This window comes from Euprymna scolopes, chromosome 42, assembly GCF_053919585.1.
Source record: "Euprymna scolopes isolate OS-2025 chromosome 42, ASM5391958v1, whole genome shotgun sequence".
NCBI lineage: Eukaryota > Metazoa > Mollusca > Cephalopoda > Sepiida > Sepiolidae > Euprymna > Euprymna scolopes.
In genome coordinates, this window is record NC_136523.1 from 65,895,213 (window position 1) to 65,921,056 (window position 25,844).

General features: G+C 31.1%; 1 protein-coding gene across 4 annotated transcripts in view; it reads right to left on the reverse strand.

Annotated features, from left to right (window-relative positions):
• LOC145267172 (uncharacterized) overlaps nucleotides 1-25,844 on the reverse strand; it is a 61,525-nt gene that overhangs the window by 9,019 nt on the left and 26,662 nt on the right. For all 4 annotated transcript variants that reach the window (XM_080123225.1, XM_080123226.1, XM_080123227.1 and 1 more), the window contains exon 2: nucleotides 17,871-18,063. In XM_080123225.1, coding sequence (XP_079979351.1) covers nucleotides 17,871-18,063 — 193 coding nt within the window. The remainder of the gene's footprint in view (nucleotides 1-17,870; nucleotides 18,064-25,844) is intronic.

A 25,844-nucleotide genomic window follows, 5' to 3' on the forward strand; every position in this document is an offset into this window, starting at 1 on the left:
AAAGATAGATTTGAGAGAAAGAAGAATAAATAAAAACTTGGTCAAATGTAAAACAGATGAAGTAGCAAGAGAAGGACAAGTAAAACATGAGAGGAAGCAATAAAGATAGATTTGAGAGAAAGAAGAATAAATAAAAACTTAGTCAGATGTAAAACAGATGAAGTAGCAAGAGAAGGACAAGGAGTAGATGAGAGGAAGCAATAAAGATAGATTTGAGAGAAAGAAGAATAAATAAAAACTTGGTCAGATGTAAAACAGATGAAGTAGCAAGAGAAGGACAAGGAGAAGATGAGAGGAAGCAATAAAGATAGATTTGAGAGAAAGAAGAATAAATAAAAACTTGGTCAGATGTAAAACAGATGAAGTAGCAAGAGAAGGACAAGGAGAAGATGAGAGGAAGCAATAAAGATAGATTTGAGAGAAAGAAGAATAAATAAAAACTTGGTCAGATGTAAAACAGATGAAGTAGCAAGAGAAGGACAAGGAGAAGATGAGAGGAAGCAATAAAGATAGATTTGAGAGAAAGAAGAATAAATAAAAACTTGGTCAAATATAAAACAGATGAAGTAGCAAGAGAAGGACAAGGAGAAGATGAGAGGAAGCAATAAAGATAGATTTGAGAGAAAGAAGAATAAATAAAAACTTGGTCAGATGTAAAACAGATGAAGTAGCAAGAGAAGGACAAGAAAAACATGAGAGGAAGCAATAAAGATAGATTTGAGAGAAAGAAGAATAAATAAAAACTTGGTCAAATGTAAAACAGATGAAGTAGCAAGAGAAGGACAAGAAAAACATGAGAGGAAGCAATAAAGATAGATTTGAGAGAAAGAAGAATAAATAAAAACTTAGTCAGATGTAAAACAGATGAAGTAGCAAGAGAAGGACAAGGAGTAGATGAGAGGAAGCAATAAAGATAGATTTGAGAGAAAGAAGAATAAATAAAAACTTGGTCAGATGTAAAACAGATGAAGTAGCAAGAGAAGGACAAGGAGAAGATGAGAGGAAGCAATAAAGATAGATTTGAGAGAAAGAAGAATAAATAAAAACTTGGTCAGATGTAAAACAGATGAAGTAGCAAGAGAAGGACAAGAAAAACATGAGAGGAAGCAATAAAGATAGATTTGAGAGAAAGAAGAATAAATAAAAACTTGGTCAGATGTAAAACAGATGAAGTAGCAAGAGAAGGACAAGGAGAAGATGAGAGGAAGCAATAAAGATAGATTTGAGAGAAAGAAGAATAAATAAAAACTTGGTCAGATGTAAAACAGATGAAGTAGCAAGAGAAGGACAAGGAGAAGATGAGAGGAAGCAATAAAGATAGATTTGAGAGAAAGAAGAATAAATAAAAACTTGGTCAGATGTAAAACAGATGAAGTAGCAAGAGAAGGACAAGGAGAAGATGAGAGGAAGCAATAAAGATAGATTTGAGAGAAAGAAGAATAAATAAAAACTTGGTCAGATGTAAAACAGATGAAGTAGCAAGAGAAGGACAAGAAAAACATGAGAGGAAGCAATAAAGATAGATTTGAGAGAAAGAAGAATAAATAAAAACTTGGTCAGATGTAAAACAGATGAAGTAGCAAGAGAAGGACAAGGAGAAGATGAGAGGAAGCAATAAAGATAGATTTGAGAGAAAGAAGAATAAATAAAAACTTGGTCAGATGTAAAACAGATGATGTAGCAAGAGAAGGACAAGGAGAAGATGAGAGGAAGCAATAAAGATAGATTTGAGAGAAAGAAGAATAAATAAAAACTTGGTCAGATGTAAAACAGTTGAGGTAGCAGGTCCAGTTCATTGGGAAAAGACAAGGAAACATGGGAAAAAGTGATAAGGGTTGATTTGAGAAAAAGAGAGATAAATAAAGATGGATTTCAGAGATAGATTAGCTTGGAAGCCAATTTCTAAAAGCTGTCAAACACATGTCAACATATTAAACAGAAATTAAATCGATACTGATTATGATGCTGCTGATGATGATTGTTAAGTGAATAGGAAACTGATGGAATAAGTTCCTTGTTGTCATAATTAATCTGTGGCAAATATGTGAATGAAGAAGTAAATAGATGTTATAAAGATAAAATTATTAATAATTTTAGGAACCACTGTTTTGATAAAAAATGGGTGTAAAAGAAAAGGTGTTTTGCCAATGGTTCTGTGTGTATTTCTTAGAGATAAATAAACTCGTACGCAAAACGATATAACATAATTTTATATGACAATATTTTTACCTTGAATTAACATAAAAGTAATTGGATGGGGTCTGAATAGACTTCTGAATAGACTTTTGAATAAACCTTTTAATAGACTTTTGAATAGACTTTTGAATAGACTTTTGAATAGACGTTTGATTAGACTTTTGAATAGACTTTGAATAGACTTTGAATAAACTTTGAAATATACTTTTGAATAGACGTTGGAATAGATGTTTGAATAGACTTTTGAATATACTTTGGAATAGACTTTTGAATAGACTTTTGAGTAGACTATGGAATAGACGTTTCAATAGACTTTTGAATAGATTTTTGAATAGACGTTTGAATAGACTTTTGAATAGACGTTTGAATAGACTTTTGAATAGACGTTTGAATAGACTTTTAAATAGGCTTTTTAATAGACTTTTGAATAGACTTTTGAATAGACTTTTGAATAGACGTTTGAATAGACTTTTGAATAGACGTTTGAATAGACTTTTAAATAGGCTTTTTAATAGACTTTTGAATAGACTTTTGAATAGACTTTTGAATAGACGTTTGAATAGACGTTTGAATAGACGTTTCAATAGACTTTTGAATAGATTTTTGAATAGACTTTTGAATAGACTTTTGAATAGACGTTTGAATAGACTTTTGAATAGACTTTTAAATAGGCTTTTTAATAGACGTTTGAACAGACTTTTAAATAGACTTTTGAATATACTTTTGAATAAACGTTGGAATAGACGTTTGAATAGACTTTTGAACAGACTTGAATATACTTTTGATTAGGCATTTGAATTGACGTTTGGATAGACGTTTGAATAGACTTTTGAACAGACTTGAATATACTTTTGATTAGGCATTTGAATTGACGTTTGGATAGACTTTTGAATAGACATTTGTATAGACGTTTGAATGACTTTTAAAAAGATTTTGAATAAACGTTTAAACAGACATTTGAATAAACTATTGAATAGACGTTTTAATAGACTTTGGAAAAGACTTTTGAATAGACATATGCATACACTTTTAAATAGACGTTTACATAGATTTTGAATGGACGTTTGAATAGACTTTTAAATAGATCTTTGAATAGACTTTTGAATAGACGTTTAAATAGACATTTGAATAGATGTTTGAATAGACTTTGGAATAGATATTTGAATAGACGTTTGAATAGACTTTTAAATAGATTTTAAATAAATGTTTGAATAGACGTTTGAATAGACTTTTAAATAGACGTTTACACAGATTTTGGATGGAGTTTTGCATAGACTTTTAAATAGATTTTTGAATAGATATTTGAATAGACTTTTAAATAGATTTTTGAATAGACTTTGAATAGACTTTTGAATAGACTTTGGAATAGAGATTTGCACAGATTTTGAATAGACTTTTGAATAGACATTTTGAATAGATTTTTGAATATACATTTGAATAGACGTTTGGATATACGTTTCAATAGACTTTTGAATAGACTTTTGAATAGACGTTTGAATAGACGATTGAATGGATGTTTGAATACACTTTTGAATAAACTTTTGAATAGACGTTTGAATAGATGTTTGAATAGACATTTGCATAGACTTTTGAAAAGATTTTTGTAATAGATATTTGAATAGACTTTTGACTACACTTTTGTAATAGACTTTCGATTAGACGTTTGAATAGACTTTTGACTAGATGTTTGGATAGAGATTTGAATAGACTATTGAATACACATTTAAATAGACTTCTGAATAGTCTTTGAATAGATTTTTGAATAGATTTCCGAATAGACCATCGAATAGACTTTTGAATAGACTTTTGAGTAGACTTTAAATAGACATTTGAATAGACTTTTGAATAGATTTTGGATAGACTTTCGAACAGATTTTTGAATTGACTTTTGAATAAACTTTTGAATAGACATTAGAATAGACTTTTTAATAAACATGCGTATAGACTTTTGAATAGACGGTTGTATAGACATTTGAATTGACGGTTGCATAGATTTTGAACAGACTTTTGAATAGACTTTCGAATAGACATTTAAATAGACGTTTGAATATGGTTTTGAATAGACTTTTGATTAAATTTTTGTAATAGACTTTTGAATAGACTTGAATAAAGCTTTGAATAGACCTTTGGATCGACTCTTGAATAGACTTTTGAATAGACGTTTGAATAGACTTTGGAATAGACTTTTGAAAAGACTTTTGAAAAGACTTTTGAATAGACATTTGCATAGACTTTTAAATAGACGTTTACATAGATTTTGTATGGACTTTTGCATAGACTTTTAAATAGACTTTTGAATAGACGTTTAAATAGACATTTGAATAGATGTTTGAATAGACTTTGGAATAGATATTTGAATAGACGTTTGAATAGACTTTAAAATAGAGTTTGAATAAACGTTTGAATAGACGTTTGAATAGACCTTTGAATAGGCTTTTGAATAGACGTTTGAATAGACTTTTGAATAGACGTTTACATAGATTTTGGGTGGACTTTGACTAGACTTTAAAATAGATTTTTGAATAGATATTTTGAATAGATTTTTGAATATACATTTGAATAGACGCTTGGATATACGTTTCAATAGACTTTTGAATAGACGTTTGACTAGACGTTTGGATTGACATTTAAATAGACTATTGAATAGACATTTGAATAGTCTTTTGAATAGATCTTTGAATAGATTTTGGAATAGACTTTTGAATAGACTGTCGAATAGACCGTCGAATAGACTTTTGAATAGACGTTTGAATAGACTTTTGAATCGATGTTTGAATAGACTTTTGAATAGATTTTGGATAGAGTTCTGAATAGATTTGGGAATTAACTTTTGAATAGACATTTGAATAGACTTTTTAATAGATGTGTGTATAGACTTTTGAATAGACTTTTGAAAAGACGTTTGAATAGACTTTTAAAAAGATTTTTAATAGACTTTGAATATACTTTTGATTAGACTTTTGAAGAAAGCATTGCATAGACTTTTGAATAGATTTTTTAATATATATTTGAATAGACGTTTGGATAGACTTTTGAATAGATTTTTGAACAGACTTTTGAATAGACTTTAGAATAGACTTTTAAATTGACTTTTGAATAGAGTGAGAATTGATATTTGAAAAGAATTATAAATAGACTTTTGAATAGATTTTTTAATATATATTTGAATAGACGTTTGGATAGACTTTTGAATAGATTTTTGAACAGACTTTTGAATAGACTTTAGAATAGACTTTTAAATTGACTTTTGAATAAACGTTTGAATAGAGTGAGAATTGATATTTGAAAAGAATTATAAATAGACTTTTGAATAGACGTTTGAATAGACTTTTTAATAGACGTTTGAATAGACATTTTGAATAGATTTTTTAATATGCAAACACCTATTCAATATGAATAGACGCTTGGATATACGTTTCAATAGACTTTTGAATAGACTTTTGAATAGACCTTTGAATAGACGTTTAAATAGACGTTTGAATAGACGATTGAATGGATGTTTGAATAGACTTTTGAATAAACGTTTGAATAGATGCTTGAATAGACATTTGAATAGACTTTTGAAAAGACTTAGATGTTTGAATAGACTTTGGAATAGAATTTAAATAGACTTTCGAATAGAATTTGAATAAACTTTCGAATAGACTTTCGAATAAACGTTTGAATATACTTTTAAATAGATTTTGGAGATACCTTGAATACATTTTTGAAAAGACTTTGAATAGACTTTTGAATAGACTTTCTAATAGACATTTGAATAGACGTTTGAATAGATTTTGAATAGACATTTGAATAGATTTTTGTAATAGACTTGAACAGAGGTTTTAATACACTTTCGAATAGACATTTGGATAGACTATTGAATAGATTTTTAATAGACGTTTAAATAGACTTTTAAATAGACTTTTTAATAGAACTTGGATTAGACTTTTGAATAGACCTTTGAATAGACTTTTGAATAGATTTTTGAATAGACGTTTGCATAGATTTTGAAATGGGCGTTTGAATAGACTTTTGAATAGACTTTTGAATAGACTTTGAATAGATTTTTGAATAGACGTTTGAATAGACGTTTTAATAGACGTTTGAATCGACGTTTTAATAAGTTTTTGGATAGACGTTTGAATTGACTTTCGAATAGACTTTTGAATAGACGTTTGAATAGACTTTTGAATAGACTTTTAAGTAGATTTTTGGAAAGACGTTTGAATAGACTTTTGAAAAGATTTTGAATAGACTTTTGAATAGAGCCATGCATAGACTTTTGAATAGACATTTGAACAGACTTTTGAATACACTTTTTAATAGTCGTTTGTATATACTTTTGAATAGACGTTTGCATAGACTTTTGAATAGACTTTTTAATAGACTTTCGAATAAACGTTTGAATAGACTTTTGAATAGATTTTTGTAATTGACTTTTGAATAGATTTTTAAATAGACTTTTGAATAGACTTTTTAATAGAGCTTTAAATACACTTTTAAATAGACCTTTTTATAGACTCTTGTATAGACTTTTAAATAGACTTTTGAATAGACTTTTAAATAGCCGTTTGAATAGACGTTTGAATAGATTTTAATGGGCGTTTGCATAGATTTTGAATAGACTTTTGAATAGATTTTTTATTAGACTTTGTTAATAAACGTGTGAATAGATTTTTGAATAGATTTTTAAATGGACGTTTTAATAGACTTTTGAATAGACATTTGTAATAAACGTTTGAATAGACTTTTGAATAAACGTTTGAATAGACGTTTGAATAGACTATTTTCATAGACATTTTATTAGACTTTTGAATAGGTGTTTGAATAGACTTTTGAATAGACGTTTGAATAAACTTTTAAATAGACGTTTGAATACACTTTTTAATAGACCTTTAGATAGACTTTTTAATAGGCTTTTGAATAGACGTTTGAATAGACTTTTAAATAGACTTTTGAATATATGTTTGAATTGACTTTTGAATAGACGTTTTTATAGACTTTTGAATAGACGTTTGAATAGACTTTTGTGATAGACGTTTGAATAGACCTTTGAATAGATGTTTTAATAGACTTTTGAATAGACGTTTGAATAGATTTTTTAATAGACGTTTGAATAGACTTTTGAATATATGTTTGAATAAACTTTTCAATAGACGTTTTTATAGACTTTTGAATAGACGTTTGAATAGATGTTTTAATAGATGTTTTAACAGACGTTTGAATATACTTTTGTGATAGACGTTTTAATAGACTTTTGAATAGACTGGCATTCTGAAATACTCAGTGATGATAGAAGGTTTTTTTTTTATTCTTCTATAAAGGTTGATTATTTTTGTATGCTTATATTTCATAGAAACACTGTTTAAATGTGTTGATATGAAACGAAAAATATATTTAATCTCTTCTATCTTTTCTTTTTCTTCTTCTTCTTCTTCTTCTTCTTCTTCTTCTTCTTCTTCTTCTTCTTCTTCTTCTTCTTCTTCCACATAATAATTTGATTGCAGAAATTCCTCTCTGGACCAAATTACGATAGGTTTGCAATGGCAGATGCTATATCCGATTGCGTCTAAACTTTTACCCACTATCTTACGTAACTTATGAACGCCGCTACAGCCACATTCATTAGATATAATAAAATCTTATCTTATGTCCTACGATCGACATCATCACCATTGCCAAGGTCTAAAGACAAAGTAATTCGTATTTCTCCCTCTAAATGAAAAGTCCTCCCAGTCTCCTAAACAGGACCGGGTACTTCTACAAACATTATGCCTATATTGACCTGCCACCATTATTAACTGGATTGCACACTCATACACTTACAACTACTAGTACACTTTGCAATTCAGAAATACTGATTTCTCCCCACCCCATAAAAGTCTGCCTATTGTCATTGGCTGCAATGATGACTTTCTATTATTCTGGATCATACTGAAACATACAAAAAGTGAACACTGCAGCCCTAATTCACTACGGCAGTTTAACCGCCACATATTGTTATACATCATTTATTCCATTTAAAGTTACACTTGCCTTTTTCCATTACTTGCATTACCGTTATTGTTAGAACTAATACAATTACGTCGCAGCTTTCTATACATCATATCTGATTTTAGCGTTCTATATTTACCTCAATTACATTTTAACCAACTAGAAAACATTAAAAAATAATTAGCACCGCATACAATATATTACACATTTCTTGTATTTTTCGTTTCCTTATATACTTTTTCTTGCATTTGAAAGGGAGGGGTGTAAGGTTGGGTTCATTATTTAGAAATGTTCGCTCACGTGTTTCGCTTTCTTTTTATAAAACTTTCGATTTCTGATTAAAAGCGTTACATTTGTTTTTTCTTGTCTTCTTTTTGTGTGCTTTTTATTTTTTTAATTGTTTTTTTTTGTATCATATACAAACGAAAAATCTTCAGTTGTTTTTGAGGTGTTTACTTTTTTTGGTGGGGGTGATTTATAGATTGTTACATGTAAACAATTACGTCACAGATTTCTTTACATCATATTAAGTTTTACCGTCCTAGATTTAGCTAAATTACATTGTACCCAAATAGAAAACTTTCAATAATACTTAAAAAGACAAAATATATAATCTACATTTATTGTATTATTCGTTTCTTCTTGACGGTTTTTACTGTCCAAAAATATTACATGACTAAATGAACGAATCAGTAAAAAAGACGAACTTTTCGTTTTTTATGTTTGTTTTTAGTGTCCAAAATTATCACATAAATGAACGAATTTTGAACGAGACGAGCTTCACATTTTTAATGCTGATTTTTAGCGTCCAAAATTAATATATTAATTGAACGGATCTTACTAAAAAAGACGAACATCACTTTTTTAATGTTTGTCTTTAGCGTCCAAATTCATGAGATTACTAAATGAACAAATCTTAGTAAACGAGACCTCCACTTTTTGAATGTTTTAGCGTCCAAAATTATGAACGAATCTTAATAAAGGAGACAAACTTTTTTTTCATGTTTAGTTAAAAAATAAAAAGTAATGAAAAAATTGTAACATGTGGTTTTATAATTAAAAACAGTTCTCCAAATGAATCATGTGACCCCCACCTACATGTAACCTCTTGAAATAATTATCCTTTTATTTTCATTTCTACATTCATACTAAGTCAGTTCTAAGTGGCACTCTTCTGGAGGTTGAAGGTTCAATCTTCAGTGTTGACGATACTAAGATACAATTGTAAATTACTTAAGATTTTTCCCCAGCATGGCTGACAGAACGAGAGCATGCTACCCCTGTGGACTAAATAAAAGGTTCCATTAGAAATTTCTTACAGATTCTCGAGTTAGGTCGAAGATTACATCGGCTGAAACGTTGTAAGAATAACACCCAAAATGAGAACAGTAGTCACAATAATCCAAATTATCATTCCTTGTCTCCAAAAATCAGAAACATAACATTTTTTGTGAAGTATCAGATATTTTTGTGTAGCACAGTGTGTGTGTGTGTGTGTATGTGTGTGCGCGCATATGTGTATAGATAGATAGATAGATAGATAGATAGATAGATAGATAGATGGATGGATGGATGGATGGATGGATAGGGTGGGGTATAAGTCCTGTTAGAAAATTTCAGAACTAATTTTTATGAAAATATTAAAATAAATTTACTATTTTATTGTCATTAAATAATAGTTTAATTTTTTTTTACAAAGAAATCACCATTTATCAAGGCCCAGAGGCCACTCCAGGATAAGGGTTAATCAGCATACAGTGATCAATGGGACAATGCCGTATTAAGTATTAGTAGTGGAAATTTGGTAAATTCAATTACTTAAGGGGAACAGCTCATCAAGAACTTGTTTAGGTTGGACTTGAAGAAAACCATATTATAGTCAGCCGGAAAGCAGGCAAATGGAAGAGAGTTCCACAGGTGTGCAGTTCTAAGAAAGAAATTTTGTTCATGGAATCTATGTTTAGGTATAATGCGGATAAAGAGTGGGGGAAATTATAGATAGTGTTTTCAGTTAGACGAGTGTTTCTTGTGAAAGTTTGGCGAGGGGGACCATAGATTGGAGCTCAGACGAGCACTTGCCATAAAAATAATGATAAAGCAGAGAGGCTCACAACGTTTCTTCTGTGAGAAAGAGGTTGCAGGGAAGAGAAAAGGGCATCCCCCACTAGGCTACAAAATCTGTTTTGAATGCTGTCAAGGCAGGATAAGGTCTTTCTAGCAGCTCCTACCCAGATGTGGCAACAGTACTCCATCTTTGATTGTACCTGGCTCTTATATAGGTAGAGAATTGCATCAGCAGTGAGATATCTACTGGATCGATAGAAGAATCCCACCATTTTCCCAGCGACCTTGGCAACAGATTTGATGTATGTGTTCCATTTCAGATCAGGAGTAATGGTCAAGCCCAGGAGCCTCCCCAAGACGAGAGCCATTCATTTCAATTGGGATCAGACATTGATGATGTAAAGACAGAAGTTTGGTTTTAGATGCATTAAAAGTAACCAGTCACTTCTTTCCCCATTGTACCACATGCTCAAGATCAGAGAAGAGAGAATCAGAGAGAATTTGGTCGTTTATGATCCTTGATGTACTGCCATAGATGGTAGTGTTGTCAACATAAATGTCTACGAATGATCTAAGGATATGATTTGGAAGATCATTGATGCAGATTAGGAAGAGAATTAGACCTAGAATGGACCCCTGATGGACTCCAGCATTAATACTGTGAACTTCTGATTTCTGCCCACCAACCACTACTCTTATGAACTTATCAGAGAGAAATGATTTAATAACTGAGAAGACATTTCTAGTTATACCATAACTGGAGATCTTGTGAAGTAGACCTTTATGCCATACTCTATCAAAGGCCTTTAATATGTCAAGAGCAATTGCCCTAGAAACGAAGCCTCCATCAAGCGGTTCACTAATCCTGTGAGATATAACCGTAAGCACAACTGCTGTAGATCAAGCAGAAGGAAAACAATATTGCATGTCACTAAGAAGTTTACTTTTGCCAAGGTGGTTGACTACTTCTCTATTTAACACAGATTCCAGCAAATTAGTCATGAGGCACAGGAAACTTATAGGTCTGTACTGAGAGGGAGATAACCGATCACCTGAATTCTTAAATACAGGGCATACTGATGAGATTTTCCAGGGTGACGGGAAGCAATTCTTCTTAAGACAACGCTTAAACAGCTTTGTAAGTATGGGAGCTAGTTCTGGTTGAAGCTTTTTTAGCATTATAATAGAAATGCCGTCAGGGCCAGTTGCTTTACTAGAATCGAGGTTTTTGATTAGCTTGGCAACATCATGCAGAGTGTTTTCTGATATAGAAGGTAAGACTGGGGATTGGTGGCCTTGGTTGCATAGGGTAGAATTAGCTGCAAAGTTCTTGGCAAGGAGTTTGATGATAGTTGGGATAGAGCAAATGCTTCTGTTCAAGATCCTATTCACTATTTGCCAAAACTGGTGGGAACCAAGCCGTTGTTCAGCTACTGAGCGTACAACTCTCTTGTTGCATTCTTTATTACTCTTTTGCAGTCGTTTCTGGCAGTCCTGAAAGCGGCTTTAGTTTCAGTACATCTATTACATTGGAAGCAATGGAAAAAGATATGTGTGTGCAATGGCAGCAGCATATTCTGGAGAGAACCATGGTTGGCTGTGTGGATTTTACTGAAATTGTTTTGATGGTGTGTAACAGTCTATACCTACAATTAACCATTAACACAATGTTGATAAAAAGAATGACGGATTGTTACCTGGAAACTTTGTTGATCAAAGATAGACAATGATCAGGCCGGCCCTACACCTCTAGGACATTTATAAAAAATGTGAGGAAAAAAATCAGGTGAAAACTAAGAAAACCCATGAGACAAAAGGCAAAGGAAGCATGGACATCTCCAAGGACGATGTCGAAGTGACCTACAGACCTATAAGCTCCAAAAGAGACAGCTTCTCTCTGTAACCAAAATTGAAAGAAGGCTCACCTGAAATCGACTCTTGTTGAACTGCATCAGAGAAGGCACGCTCTATAACTTTTCATCTTCACTGATGAAAAGTTATAATCATCAAATTGATAATAAAATTTGCAAGAAATGGTGAGGCTGGTAATGCTGGAACGGTTTTCAAAATGCAGAAACCAGCATCAGTGATTGTCTGGGAAGCTATTCCTGAAAGAGGGAAATTTCCACTTATTTTTCTCTGTCAAAGGGTCAAGAGTAACAAAGTTACATTGAGGACATTCTTGAATGTCCACTGATCCCATGGTATAATTCTGTGTAAGGTGATGAAGTTTGAACCTCCCAACAAGTTGGGTCGACAAGCCACACTGCTCGAGTAACATAGCGGTGGTGTAGAGACAACTGTCCATCCTGAATCAGTGAAGAAGAATGACCTCCCTCATCACTTGATCTTAACACTCTTGATTATTCTTTGTGGTCAATCCTGCAGAGTGAAGCTTGCTCTACTCCATGTATTGAAGCTTTTAAGAAAAAATTGAACAAATGCTGGGAGAAAAAAAACCCTTAGATGTTGTGCATGCAGCTATAGATCACCCCCCCCCCTAAAAAAAAAAACTTTGTAGTATAGTGAAGACTTGAGGGAAACATTTTGAATAAAACTCATGCCATATTGTTCTGTTATTTGCTCATCATTTTTTTTGCATTTGGATTTTGAAATGAGTTTTTGTTGGGATAAATCTGAATTTTATTTTGTAACAATATTTAAAAAATACAAAATTTATTTCCACATTCAACTACCAATTTATGAGGTGTTTTATGTAAATCACTTGCAAACCAAACCCGGTGTGCGAATGGATGGAGTTTTACAATGTTTTTAAAAAAGGGTCATGAAATAGATGATGCCAGTTAAATGATAAAGAAGAATATGAGAGGATTGAAAAATGGCCAATAGAATTAACAAAGTTTTATTATGGGGACGGTTTATAACAGTATTTATTGACATTAATTTGAAGATGGCTATGTTGTAGTTTGCAATAAAGCAGTCCTGTGATAACATGTTCCATAGTTGTGAAATTCTTAGAGACAAACTTTGTTCATGGAAATTTCGTTTTTCGGTTAATAAAGCAAAATTCTTTACAACTGTAAAGATGAGTGTGAATGCCCCACAAGGAGGGAGCAGAGATTAGAGTCCAGTCGAGTACATTCAATGGAAATAATGATTAAATAAAGAAAGCCTAGCAACGTTTCTTCTGTGATAAAGGATGTTTAGGGAACTGAAGTTATCTCCACCCACTAAATTGTAAAATTGATTTTGTACTTTGTCAAAGCAGAAAAGAGGTTTTTGAACTATAGACATTTAGATATGGCAGTAGTATATGATAGTACTTAAGATGTATCTGGCTATTATTTGGGTAAAGTATTACATCAGCAAGCAGACATTTTCTAGAGTAGTAAAACAATCCAACCATTTTTCAGTGAGCGATCTTAGCAACAGGTTGGAAATATGTCTTCATTTTAGATCTGGAGTGAAAGTTAATTATATTAGCTTATCCAAGCAAAGGTTTTTTTTTTTTTTTTTTTTTTTTTTTTAAGAAGTAGGCCATTCTTTTGGATTGAAACAATAGAATTTAAGTTTTATTCCATCAACAAATCTTATTTTGATTTCACTTTTTAAAATAACAACTCTGATCTCTGCAAAAGATCTATGATAGGCCACCACTTCATACAACTTGATACGTTATCAAAAGTTTGGTTAATATCACTGAAGTTTGGTTAATATCTAGTCTGAACAGTGGCGAAACATAATTTTTGTTCCGATTTTTTGTGTATACTAACAATATCGTAACAACAAAAAAGATACAACTGTTTATAAGAATGACTTTTGATACATTTGAAAAACAAGCAAAGCAATAAAATTCAATTTGTTATTCTGTAAGAGTTCACAAAAATTCACATGCAAATGTAAAATTTATTTAGAACTGATAATTTTATTCAATAATTACTGAAGTAATAGTAATAATTATATAACTTTTTTTATAACTTCAATAAATCGCATTAAAATCAATATTATGTTTCTCCTAGTCTGTCTGTCTGCTTATTCCACTTTTTCTCAGAACCTACTGGGCTGATATTTTGTATGGACCTTTGCTATGATAAGGTGCAGCGAACTAAGTATTAAGATATCCGGTTGATGCACAGATTAATAGGATTAGTATTTCATGTAAAAGGGAGCACAAATTTACCATATGGTTAACCATCAGTTTGGTATGAAGCACTCATCCCAAGTCAACGGGAAAAGTCTAGCATTCAACTAAGCACATGATTTTTTTCCCATGAAGAAAAGATTCATCAAATGGTTCGATTTTATTTTTCAAAAAGTTATTCAGTCATTAATTGTATTTTCTCATCCCCTTGATCCCCTCCAAATATAGCTCTAAAATTGGTCCATTTATCGCACTGACAGTGAGAGTAAAACGCCAAAATCATATGTAAAATAGAATAACATTAGCTTTCTAATATATTGAGTATGTGAATGTGATTGAAGTGTCAAGATTAACTAATTTACATATTGCTTTGAAAAAGTACATCTTATTAATTCGCTGTTCATTTTTATTCTTTTCTAATTTTATGATTAAAATTTTTTTCTATTACATACAGTCCTATTCATACATATGCGATATGCTATTATGAATATGAATTCATTTGGGTTTCTCATTGCAGGAATATGATTGACTGATGTACTCTATAAATACAAACAGGTATAGCACCCTGAGATAGATGTTGAAAGATACGCCAACTTACGACCATGAACAACCGTTCATTAAGGCGACTTCTAGATTGTATTACTCGATTAGTGTAGCCAAATTCAATTAGCTATTTCAAACAAATATATCTTTTCCTGGGAAATATGAACTTTTATCAGGCAATCAATTATTAAAAATTATTAAAACTCTAAAGCCACTTAAATTTTAGATGGGTTACTTTTATTTTCCATAATACATATAGTTTATTCATGCATATTCTAAATATTGTGGCTATTTTTTGGTGAAAAGATGAGTCCAGTCTTTTAAAATCAATTTACTTCTGTGAATTGCAATTTTTCGTACATTGTCTGACATTATAAATCAAAAACAAAGACCTTCTCTCCCCAACACTTTTACAATTGACACATTTATTATTTTCACATATGACAAAATATGTTTTCTTTCGTTGGGCTAAATGTATTTTCAGCATTCGAATACTACCAGCACTCGAAAGAAATAGGTTTATTCAACTATATATGATGTTACCAAAACATGATGTCTTTCTACATTGTTTCCCTAAACACCTACATTATTTATATTTATTTCTTACAAACGAACAAAAAACAAACAAACAAGCAAACAAACAAAAAAAAAGCAAACGAAAAAAAAAAAACAAACAAACAAAAAAAAAACTAGCAACTTTTCTAACTTTAACAATGAAAAACACACAAATTACTCGTTTGCCGAAAAAAAATAAAACGTTAATTTTATTTCATGCCTATAAAGTTGGTCGTGTTAAGTTAGGATTACATCTATTCAGAATTGTTTTACGATTCGGCAAAAGTTAATGTTAACCAATGAAATGAAATGCGTACATAGCTGCATGCGCGTGTAACAACAGAGAACCATTAGAATGACACCATAACTTTTAACAACAGAGAACCATTAGAATGACACCATAACTTTTAACAACAGAGAACCATTAGAATGACACCATAACTTTTAACAACAGAGAACCATTAGAATGACACCATAACTTTTAACAACAGAGAACCATTAGAATGACACCATAACTTTTAACAACAGAGAACCATTAGAATGACACCATAACTTTTAACAACAGAGAACCATTAGAATGACACCATAACTTTTAACAACAGAGAACCATTAGAATGACACCATAACTTTTAACAACAGAGAACCATTAGAATGACACCATAACTTTTAACAACAGAGAACCATTAGAATGACACCATAACTTTTAACAACAGAGAACCATTAGAATGACACCATAACTTTTAACAACAGAGAACCATTAGAATGACACCATAACTTTTAACAACAGAGAACCATTAGAATGACACCATAACTTTTAACAACAGAGAACCATTAGAATGACACCATAACTTTTAACAACAGAGAACCATTAGAATGACACCATAACTTTTAACAACAGAGAACCATTAGAATGACACCATAACTTTTAACAACAGAGAACCATTAGAATGACACCATAACTTTTAACAACAGAGAACCATTAGAATGACACCATAACTTTTAACAACAGAGAACCATTAGAATGACACCATAACTTTTAACAACAGAGAACCATTAGAATGACACCATAACTTTTAACAACAGAGAACCATTAGAATGACACCATAACTTTTAACAACAGAGAACCATTAGAATGACACCATAACTTTTAACAACAGAGAACCATTAGAATGACACCATAACTTTTAACAACAGAGAACCATTAGAATGACACCATAACTTTTAACAACAGAGAACCATTAGAATGACACCATAACTTTTAACAACAGAGAACCATTAGAACGACACCATAACTTTTAACAACAGAGAACCATTAGAATGACACCATAACTTTTAACAACAGAGAACCATTAGAATGACACCATAACTTTTAACAACAGAGAACCATTAGAATGACACCATAACTTTTAACAACAGAGAACCATTAGAATGACACCATAACTTTTAACAACAGAGAACCATTAGAATGACACCATAACTTTTAACAACAGAGAACCATTAGAATGACACCATAACTTTTAACAACAGAGAACCATTAGAACGACACCATAACTTTTAACAACAGAGAACCATTAGAATGACACCATAACTTTTAACAACAGAGAACCATTAGAATGACACCATAACTTTTAACAACAGAGAACCATTAGAATGACACCATAACTTTTAACAACAGAGAACCATTAGAATGACACCATAACTTTTAACAACAGAGAACCATTAGAACGACACCATAACTTTTAACAACAGAGAACCATTAGAATGACACCATAACTTTTAACAACAGAGAACCATTAGAATGACACCATAACTTTTAACAACAGAGAACCATTAGAATGACACCATAACTTTTAACAACAGAGAACCATTAGAATGACACCATAACTTTTAACAACAGAGAACCATTAGAATGACACCATAACTTTTAACAACAGAGAACCATTAGAATGACACCATAACTTTTAACAACAGAGAACCATTAGAACGACACCATAACTTTTAACAACAGAGAACCATTAGAATGACACCATAACTTTTAACAACAGAGAACCATTAGAATGACACCATAACTTTTAACAACAGAGAACCATTAGAATGACACCATAACTTTTAACAACAGAGAACCATTAGAATGACACCATAACTTTTAACAACAGAGAACCATTAGAACGACACCATAACTTTTAACAACAGAGAACCATTAGAATGACACCATAACTTTTAACAACAGAGAACCATTAGAATGACACCATAACTTTTAACAACAGAGAACCATTAGAATGACACCATAACTTTTAACAACAGAGAACCATTAGAATGACACCATAACTTTTAACAACAGAGAACCATTAGAATGACACCATAACTTTTAACAACAGAGAACCATTAGAACGACACCATAACTTTTACAGAAGAAATTAAAGAAGAAACTCACCTCGCTCTAATCGTAGCTGTCGATGATCTGGACTTTTTACGCGTCGCCAACAAACAGATCAACATACCCAACAGAGTGGCTAACACGACTCCACCCGTCACCCAGATGACTATGATCTCTGCATCGAAATTCCATTCTGGCTCTGAAGCTCCTTCCGTCTCATTACGTTCCGGGGCAACCGAAACTACCTTATCTGCGGAATTGAAGAGGACAAGAAGAAATAGAAGAAAATGAAAGAATAAGAATTGGATATTATTTAGTTTTTTGTTTCAAAAAAACAAACAAAGAAAAAAGAAGCAAACCAAACTTTTGCAAGAAAAAAAAAATCATTTTTTTCATTTTGACTGAAATTCCTATCTGGATTTTTTCGATCATATATATATATATATATATATATATATATATATATATATATATATATATATATATATATATATATATATATATTGTATATCATTCTTACACCGTTCGACTCATGTAATCTTCTTTACGTGTATTTTGTCCAACTCGGGAATCTGCAAGGATCCATGGTGTAATAGATAAAGTCCTAAGTAATAATCAATTTTAAGCAATAGTATTTTAGATGAAGGTACAATCTTCAATGCAAACGATACTACGAATACAATTACGAATTATTTAAGATTTCTAATTTCAGAACAAGAACAAGCTAATCTCATGGTTCCATTTAAAATTCTGTACAGATCGAGTTTGACAGAAAGATTCTCAAGTTCGATGAGATACACCTTAAAAAGGTCAAAAGTTTAAATTGATTGAAACGTTGTGAGAAAAGCAGTCAAAATGAGAAGAGCACTCCAAATAATCCAAATTGTCCAAATTGTTAATTCTAATATTAAAAATTGTTAATTCTAATATTAAAAATTGTTAATTCTAATATTAAAAATTGTTAATTCTAATATTAAAAAATGTTAATTCTAATATTAAAAAATGTTAATTCTAATATTAAAAATTGTTAATTCTAATATTAAAAATTGTTAATTCTAATATTAAAAATTGTTAATTCTAATATTAAAAATTGTTAATTCTAATATTAAAAATTGTTAATTCTAATATTAAAAAATGTTAATTCTAATATTAAAAATTGTTAATTCTAATATTAAAAATTGTTAATTCTAATATTAAAAATTGTTAATTCTAATATTAAAAATTGTTAATTCTAATATTAAAAATTGTTAATTCTAATATTAAAAATTGTTAATTCTTATATTAAAAATTGTTAATTCTAATATTAAAAATTGTTAATTCTAATATTAAAAAATATTAATTCTAATATTAAAAATTGTTAATTCTAATATTAAAAATTGTTAATTCTAATATTAAAAATTGCTAATTCTAATATTAAAAATTGTTAATTCTTATATTAAAAATTGTTAATTCTTATATTAAAAATTGTTAATTCTAATATTAAAAATTGTTAATTCTAATATTAAAAATTCTGAAAAAAATATTCCTATTTTGCTAAAAGACAAACAAAAAAGGAACAATTCAGTATGAAAACGATTGTTATATTTTCACTGTATGTAAAAATACATGATCCTCTGTACACTTAGATGCCAATGTGGATTTTATAACAAAGGTTTGTTTAAAAAGAGAATATAATAAATAGATAAATAAATAAATGAATAAATAAATGAATAAATAGCTTGTCTTGCTACAGCCACAATATGCAGGATGCCCTTCATTGGAGGCAGCACCCTAGATACATATTTCCTACTTGAAATCTCGTCAACCCCAAAAAGATAGGAAACCCTTCCTCCCTGGATATCATGTGACTTTGTGACTTCTGTCTTGGATCATCCCTGAACCTTAAAACTGATCACCTCTGAACCTTAAAAGTATCACTAAGACTTTTCCATTCAGACACGGCTTTCATTAGAAAATAGCGCAATTGTTGAAAAAAAGCAAAAACAAAAACAAAAGAAAAAACATACGATTATTTTTACATTTTTTATAATCTGAAAATTTTGTACTAAGTTAAAAGTTTTTGTAAAACACAAAATATGTTTTGTATTAATTCACTTTGTGAATTAATACAAAACATATATGTTAACACAGTACAACAAGAAGCCATAAAACTGCATACTTCCGTTTGAAAACGCAAGGAGGGCCAAAGCCTTATCTAGGCCCACTTCTTCATATTATCTCCTATATAGTATTTTGATTGGACCAAAGTACCATAGGTTTGCAACAACAGATGCCACATACAAAATTATTATGTCTAGGCTATTAGCCACTATCCTATGTAACTTTAGAACGCCATTTTAGACACATTTAGTCATTATAATAAAATCCTAAATTTTATCCTAGGAGCAACATCATCACAATCGCAACCATCTTTAGAGGAAGTAGTTCCTATTTTTCCCTCTAAATAACAAATCCTCTTACCACCCCAGGGAGGATTTCTGCCCTTTGAAGAGATATGGGGTTTAATCCTTATAAACTAGATTATATATACCCATACACATAACATAATCTTTCCATTTCCCAATTCAAAAATAATAAATTATCCCTTCTCACATTCCTCCAAATCTCATTCGCTGAGAGCTGATAATTCGTTCATTCCAGAATCTACATTATATTACAAAAATGAACGCTCCAGAAGTTTTCAAATATGGCGTTATTCTCTACAAGAGACTATCTTTTTAAATAAAATAAACCAAATACAAGCATACATCGAGACATGTTTATAAGCCAAGAATTCTTTTAGTTTTACATCAAATTTACTGTAGATGTTAATTGTTCTTATACAGTTATGCTACGGTGCGAAATTTTTTGTGTTTATATAAATCGTACATGTTGTTAATAAATACTGTTTTTCAACATATTGGCACATGCTTATAAGCCATTATTCCTTCTTTTATCTATCTTTAAAAGCTAGATAAATCTTTCTTTTTTTAAAAGTACGCTTGACTAAATCTTTTTCTTTATACACTAAATAAAAAAAAAATGGATTAAACAAAGAATTTAGCCGAGACCCGGATTTTGCCAAAATCTTACACAGTGAACTATATTGCTTCTCTAACATTATGATTATTACCAGAAATTGACCATTTATATACTCCAAAATCTCCTTATCTGTGATTTTGAAGCCTTTAAACTGTCTACTCCTGTGTTATATAGTTGAGGAACAGAAGAGAAATTAACTGTTATCTATCTATCTATCTATCTATCTATCTATCTATCTTTGTATCTGGTTATCAATCTATCTATCTATCTATCTATCTATCTATCTATCTTTGTATCTATCTCGATCTATCTATCTAACTGGCGGAGTAAACAAGAGATAAGATGTAAACGATGTTTTGATAAAATTGTCAAAACATGAAAACTGTAAACTGGACCAGTTTGCACTGGAAGTCTAATAGCTTATCGGAAGTACGTGTCTGTCTGCCACATGTTCTGGTAAGCTGGTTGTGTTGGATTGAAGACGTCAAAAGAAGATGGTCTGAAAGGTGTCTCCTCCCCAAGAGAGGGGGGAAGAGTCCCAGACATGGGACGTGTAAGAACTAATCACCCAAGCAAAGATCATCGATCACTCCTCTGCAAATATCGATTACCTGGGAGAAATAAAAGATTATTTATATATAAAAACAAAACACACAACGTTTTGGTCTCTCTTTGAAACATCTATGTTTACACAGAATCCTTCTCCCCAAAATTTGACTTAAACAGAGAAAAGACAGTAGAAAAACAGGTACGTCATCAATGCATGTGTTTATGCATTTATGTCTGCTACACATGCACATATATCAACACTAGACTGTGAAATAGACAGTTATATATATATATATATATATATATATATATATATATATATATATATATATATATATATATATATATATATACAAGCATTTAGGTAAAAGTGCACTTTTGTATAAATACTTGAATTCATTCAAGAAAGTATTGCTAACAAAAACAAATAAAAACATCTACGTAAAAGTGATACATTTAGTAGTCCGGCGAGGTTAGCAATATTCTCAAAACATTGAGAAACTGTTTATCTGAAATTGTGCATGATGTTATTAAAGAACGCAGGACCTCATGTATTAAATTTGGAAATATCAAACGTTCCATCCAAATTTCCACTATGAAGTTTATTTCCAAGCTTAAGCTTATATAAGATGTAGGACTTTATTTCCTACAATATGGACAAAATAGCGAGTCTCTACGATTAGCAGAACCAAAGTAATCACAAAAAGTGTGGACTTCACCTTTTCTGTAACCTTGACAACGTCGACGCTCGGATGTACACATAGTGATAAACTTGACTGGAAACATAAACTTGACAGAGGCAATATAACAAACAGATAATACTTAGCCAAACACAAACACAAAATAGAAATACTTGTAGAAAAACATTGATTTTAAGGCATTCATGTTATTCTTATACAATTAAAATTAAAAATGCTGATTTTTTTTATTTGGATGAGAAAAATACCAATTTATGCTGAAATTGACTTTTTGGTAAACATTAGTAATATCTTTTCTGGTGCTGCACTTCATCTGCTGCATCGTTGTATCTACATGTTTATTGTTTGGAAATTTAATGCGATTAGTTGATGGAGCAAACTATTACCAACTTTGGTTAGTCATAATGCATAGTATAATGCAGATGAATCCTCTTTTTACTGCACAAAACCTTTGATGAAGATAGGTCCTCATCAGATGAAAGTCCATACAAAGTGATTATTTTTTATTGAAAACTTATTAAGACAACGAAAGATGAATTGTAGAATACAAAACTTTATAAGCTCCACATGAAAAGAAGTTTAGTTTATAAGAAGAATCTGAATATTTTAAAAAGAGAGAAAGAGAGAGAAAAAATTTATCACTAAATTTTTGATAGTTTTTTTTTTTTCAAATAATACGAATTTAAATACACAGTTGTTAGAGGAGGGGGCAACAACGGGCCAGTGGCCCTGGTATATAAATTGGTGGGGGGGGATCAAATCATATTCAAACTATATCCATTTCTCATAATATTTTTAAGTACTAGGACTTATACTTGAGTCTTTGGAGCATATAATCAAGGCCTATGCACACCACAGCTTGCGATATTTCATTGACACTCACTATTTTTATTCAAACATAAATTACTTATACAGGCTGTTCAAAAAGTCGCTGAAGGGTTGAAAATCTGTCATTTTACCATTAATGATTATTTTCTTCTCAATTTTAGATATTTTATAGATAATATTTTGGAAATTAATTATAAATAAGTATAGCATTGAACAACGTCCATAAGTTGTGAAATTGTTTTACCAAAATTACGGGTCAATTATTTTGACTCAAACAGTTTATCGACGGTATTTTCGTGTAAGAGATAGCCCAAGTCACAACACAATTCGAAACATTGTGCGCCGATTTGAAGACTTGATCTTTTGCGAGCTGGCGGACCTTGAAACGTCATCACGAATGAAAATAGGGAAAGAGTGCGAGAGAGCGTGGAGCAGCATCCTGAAACATCGATTCGACGATGTTTCACACAACTAGGGATAGGTCTAAGCTCGCTACACAATATTCTACTCAATTTAAAACTCTTTCATTATAAAGTGCGACTTGAAGCCTAAAGATTTTCAAACAAGGGTTCAATATGCAGTTCTAATGCCAAAACTTGTCCGAAATAACCCCAATTTTCTGCAAACGTTGATTATGTCAGATGAAGCCTATTTTCAGTTGAATGGATTCGTTAACAAATTTGCAGATTTTGGGGCTCTGAAAATCCAAGGGCAATTCATGAAAATGAAAAGCAGTTATATCCCATAAAGTGTATTGTATAAATATAACATAAAGTGCATGGTGTATGTATGGTGTTCAGTAACGGAAGAGGAGATTATTGGACCCTATTTTTTGAAGATCAAGACGGAAATTGGGTCACTGTTACTGGAGAGAGATACCGGACTATGATCACAGCCTTCGTGCGCCCACAAATTCAATATAGACCCGGATTATGATTCCAACAAGATGGGGCAACGGTACATATGGCGAGAAACACCATGGCGCTTCTCAGGCAATGCTTTGGCGGCAACATTGTCTCTCGCTATGGCAATATCAAATGGCTACTACGTTCTCCAGACTTGACTAGCCCCGACTTTTTCTTGTGGAGGATATCTTAAAGAAAAAGTCTATGTTAACAAACCCCAAACCCTGCAAGAATTGAAAGAAAACATCAGGAACGAAACAAGGGAGTTAAATCGCAATCCAAAGATTCTGCAATCTGTAATGAACAATGGGAAAAAGCACAAATATGTAAAACTGAAAACGGGCAACATTTAAAAGACATTATTTTTCATAAATAAAGAATTTTGCATTTTTTTTCAAAAATTTCCCAATGTTTTAGTCAGATTGTATTAGAATTACAGGAAGATATCATCAAAAATAAACGATCTAATTAAGTTCAAAACTCTGTATATATTATTTTTACTTATTAAAGATATTAAATATTTTTGTTAACTTCAGAAGATGGTATCATGACGAATGAACATGTACTACACTGTCCTCCAACTAATGAAAGGGTTGATGTCTCGGAAGGATGGTCTTGTGACAGCAGAACAGACACTACATTACATCGCCTGAATCGAACAGTAAAAAGAGTACTTTAATAGAAAAAATACTAATAGTATTGTTTTGGCTTCGGGCGAATGTGAAATCTTCATTCGTACAGATAAACAGACCTAATGAGGTTGCAGATGAAGTTTTTGCATTCAATTCTCATTTCTCGACATACAAAGAAGAGGAACTACGATTAGTTAATGGAATCGTTCAGGAATTTAGTGATGCACTTCCGATGATTGGATGAACTATGAAACTGCAGTAAAAAATTTTATCTTACAAAAAAACAAAAAAAAAAACACGTATATTATTCTTTTAAAATGTTTGTGATTCGTCGACTAAAGTTTAAGCTTTTAAGGGTTAATTACATATATGGAAAGAGAGAGAGAGAGAGAGAGAAGGGGGGGGGAAGAGAGGGAGAGAGAGAGAGGCGTTAAAAAGATAGATGTTTCACACATCAGCATTTCTATGTTATACGAGTAATAGCAGGTATTACCTCTGCTGATGTGCGAATAAGAGAAAGGATGAATATTTTCAATAGAGAGATTAGAAATTCGAACGGATGAATCACAGAAACAAGATGAAGGGCAACTGTGACACCGACGATGGATGGGGGTAGGTGAGGAGATGAAGGAGAAGCGTTGAATGATTATGTTCTTCAAAATGGAGGAGACAATTCGAATTGTTATTGTTTCCCCATGCGCCTCTTTGCAGATTTGAAACTGTTAGGACGCCCCTCTTCATTGTTTTCTATGAATGATCCTTTCGGTTCGATGGTCCACCATTGTTTATCTTGACACAGTTTCATCTGTCATCCAAACCAAATTTGTCTTCTTTACCGATTTAACTTCATTAACCCCCCATCCCTGCTAGTTGACATCATATAAATGATGAGGATGATGATAATGATGACGATGACGATATCTACTTATTTATCTGTGTACTATATTATCAAAGTTATGGTGTTTTTCGTACACAAATAGAAACACGTGATTGGTTGAAAAAAGGGCCCTCTTGCACTTTAAGTAAATAGAAATTAGGAAGATAAAAAAGGAACAGCAGTTGTTTGACACCGGTTGAAAGAATGCAATTTGATTGGATAGAGAAATATTGACGTCATTACTATGAAATATTGATAAAATTTAAAAATTGAAATTCTTGAAAAAGAATTGGAAAAGAATTTAATCACTAAGTATTTAATAATTAATAGTATTTTTAGAATTTAAAATTTTTTTAAAGGTAAGATAGAATTTAAGAATTGAAATTATTGTAAAAGAATTTAATAAGTATTTAATAATAGTATAAAAATAATTAATGTAGAAGCATTTTTAAGAGTTAAAGTCATTTAAGTAACAATTCGATCGCTGATTTATAGTGAACTATTTTACTTTTATTTTAAAT